The following is a 1378-nucleotide window of genomic DNA, read 5'->3' on the forward strand; positions in this document are numbered from 1 at the left end:
AGTTAATATCACGTGAATTTATATTGCTTATCTGGAATCAATACAGCAGGAGACTAAAGGGAAACTTGCGATCATAACAACAACATTAGCAATCTGTACATAGCAATAGTCGATTTGTATAAGTGAGTGTGCCTACATACTCATTTGTTGTTGAATTTGGCACTAAACATTTAGAGTGAGTGAGTGAGTGAGAGAGAGAGAGAGAGAGAGAGAGAGAGAGAGAGAGAGAGAGAGAGAGAGAGAGAGAGAGAGAGAGAGAGAGAGAGAGAGAGAGAGAGAGAGAGAGAGAGAGAGAGAGAGAGAGAGAGAGAACTAAGGCGCTAAAATTTCGGGGAAAAATCTAAATTAGCGCTAGTTCTAGCGCTAAAAGCGCCAAGCTGGCAACTCCGAGAGCGAGGCGCCAGCTAGACGATGACAGCTGCTTGTTTCTATATATTCATATATTTATTTACCTAATTTGTCATCATCCTACGAATTAAAATTCACATTAGTATGCATCATTTCCAGTACCTTGTTATCTGCCATCAGTCAGTTCCCACGTGCAGGTGATGATAAACAGGGATATAAAACGTAACCCCTGGCAACACCTTCCATTCCCTTTCCCGTTTCATTCACGTCCGAGACATCGTCAAGGATACAACGCGCTGCGCAAAGGTATTATAAACCTTCTGATATTTCGTTATTTTCAAGTCTGTTCAATTTAATTTGTCGGTTTTTTGGTCCTGTGGGTATTTAAAGAAATAAAAGGGATATAGATATGTCAATGGATTCCTCTTGTAGAAATCTTTCTCCCAAATTTTCTGCAGTAGTGTTTTCTTCTTCTTCTTCTTCTTCTTCTTCTTCTTCTTCTTCTTCTTCTTCTTCTTCTTCTTCTTCTTCTTCTTCTTCTTCTTCTTCTTCTTCTCTTCTTCTTCTTCTTCTTCTTCTTCTTCTTCTTCTTCTTCTTCTTCTCCTCCTCCTCCTTCCTCCTCCTCCTCCTCCTCCTTCTCCTTCTCCTTCTCCTTCTCCTTCTCCTTCTATACATTTTCTTATGTTTTTTTTTTCGTGGATGGTCAATGCTTTAAGTTATCTTTGTGTCATTAGTTACCATTTGTTTGTTCATTAATGTCGCTTTTAAAAGGTGTTTCCTCCATCCCCCACCCTTTTTTTTAGAGCTATGATACTCTGCTCCGTGAGGATCGTGACAATCAATCAGTTCATATAATTCTGTTATCCTTTACAGATGGTAAAGGTTATCACCTGTACATTGTGTGAGGAACCATATGATCTGGGGGACCATGAACCTGTGGCTCTCCCAGCCTGTGGGCATACCTTTTGCAGGCTGTGTCTGAGGAAGATGAAGAGAGGAAATGCTTCGCTCCGATTCCGCCAATGCAGG

The 1378-nt window shown here is 40.6% G+C and overlaps 1 protein-coding gene across 1 annotated transcript; it reads left to right on the forward strand.

Moving 5' to 3' along the window:
* Positions 1 to 519: 519 nt before the first annotated feature.
* LOC119580496 (RING finger protein 227-like) lies at positions 520 to 1349 on the forward strand (the record flags this gene model as incomplete). Its single annotated transcript, XM_037928641.1, is given in 2 exon segments — positions 520 to 654; positions 1223 to 1349. A coding segment is annotated over 1 exon segment (127 nt), but the record flags the coding sequence as incomplete, so codon positions are not given.
* Positions 1350 to 1378: the final 29 nt, after the last annotated feature.

Source organism: Penaeus monodon, chromosome 13 (assembly GCF_015228065.2).
Source record: "Penaeus monodon isolate SGIC_2016 chromosome 13, NSTDA_Pmon_1, whole genome shotgun sequence".
In the NCBI taxonomy this organism is placed as follows: Eukaryota; Metazoa; Arthropoda; class Malacostraca; order Decapoda; family Penaeidae; genus Penaeus; species Penaeus monodon.